General features: G+C 36.3%; 1 protein-coding gene across 1 annotated transcript in view; it reads right to left on the reverse strand.

Annotated features, from left to right (window-relative positions):
* Positions 1–506, reverse strand: part of LOC111394823 (aspartyl protease AED3-like) — a 4,713-nt gene extending 4,207 nt beyond the window's left edge. The window contains exon 1 of the mRNA XM_023020834.1: positions 2–506. Coding sequence (XP_022876602.1) covers positions 2–437 — 436 coding nt within the window. The 5' untranslated portion in view covers positions 438–506. The remainder of the gene's footprint in view (position 1) is intronic.
* Positions 507–1,093: the final 587 nt, after the last annotated feature.

The following is a 1,093-nucleotide window of genomic DNA, read 5'->3' on the forward strand; positions in this document are numbered from 1 at the left end:
CTGAGGTTCTTAAAAGACGTAGACTTGGCCGTATCAAAAGAGGTGGTGGCGCAGCCATCACAGCCGCTGCATGGAATCCAAGCGACATCACTGCTAGTATCCATAGCCATTAGAAAGATTTGAGGTGGAGTTCCGATTTTAGCCCTCAAAATATAAGTAGGGTTCTGCGTAACCTGTCTGCCGGAGGCTACAGGGACAATAGACCTGCCGGCGACAAGGCTAGATAAGTAAATTAACCTCTCTTTGTCCTCAGACTGCATTTGAAGAACGCTGTCTTCCCATGAGAGTTTGTTTTTTGACCTAAATGGTGAGCACGGACTGTTGACATGGATGACTTGGAGGGTTGAACCTTGTTCTGGGATATTACAGTTAGGGATAAACCCTAAGGCTGCTGAGGAGAAAAAGAGAATGGCTAATGGATAGAGAAGTTTCACCATGGCTGGTTTTGTGCTTTTCGGTGATGATTTAGTGAGTGTGATTGTGCTAGTATATATAATTTCATAGTAGTTCTCTTTCTTTCCGACAAATCTAAATACATCTTTAACCCCCTACAATAAAACGTCGATGTTCGATAAATTAATAATTTCGTGTAAATAATAAAATTCTTTGATCCTGACTTGAGTCAATATACTAAATTAATAACCTTGTTAAATGCATAAGATAGTAATTTTAGAGATCCTTTAAGGCCCAAACAAACATATAAAATAATAAATGCTTAAATTCATAAAACTTCGTACTAATACAAATTAACAAACTTAATTTAACAATATTTTTTTTCAATTCATCTCTTTTCAAAAGGGTAATTAGCATAAAATGTTCCTATCTTTCAAGGTTTTTTGTGGAAAAACGTTCAAACATTTCTTTTTTTTGGCAATTTTCACTCCCACATTTACCTTATATAGTGGAAAACGTCCTTCCGTCCACTCACTGTTAAAATGCTCCGTTAAAACAAATGAAATGGGATTTTTCTTTTCAAAAAGTAAGGATAACATTGTAATAAATTATCCATATATGAGTAGCAACAGCCCAGGTGGGATCTGTGGCTTTTGCCTCCAAGAAAAGCTTGAAAATTTATTCTCCTCATTTCATGTAC

This window comes from Olea europaea, chromosome 5 (assembly GCF_002742605.1).
Source record: "Olea europaea var. sylvestris chromosome 5, O_europaea_v1, whole genome shotgun sequence".
Taxonomy (NCBI): Eukaryota; Viridiplantae; Streptophyta; class Magnoliopsida; order Lamiales; family Oleaceae; genus Olea; species Olea europaea.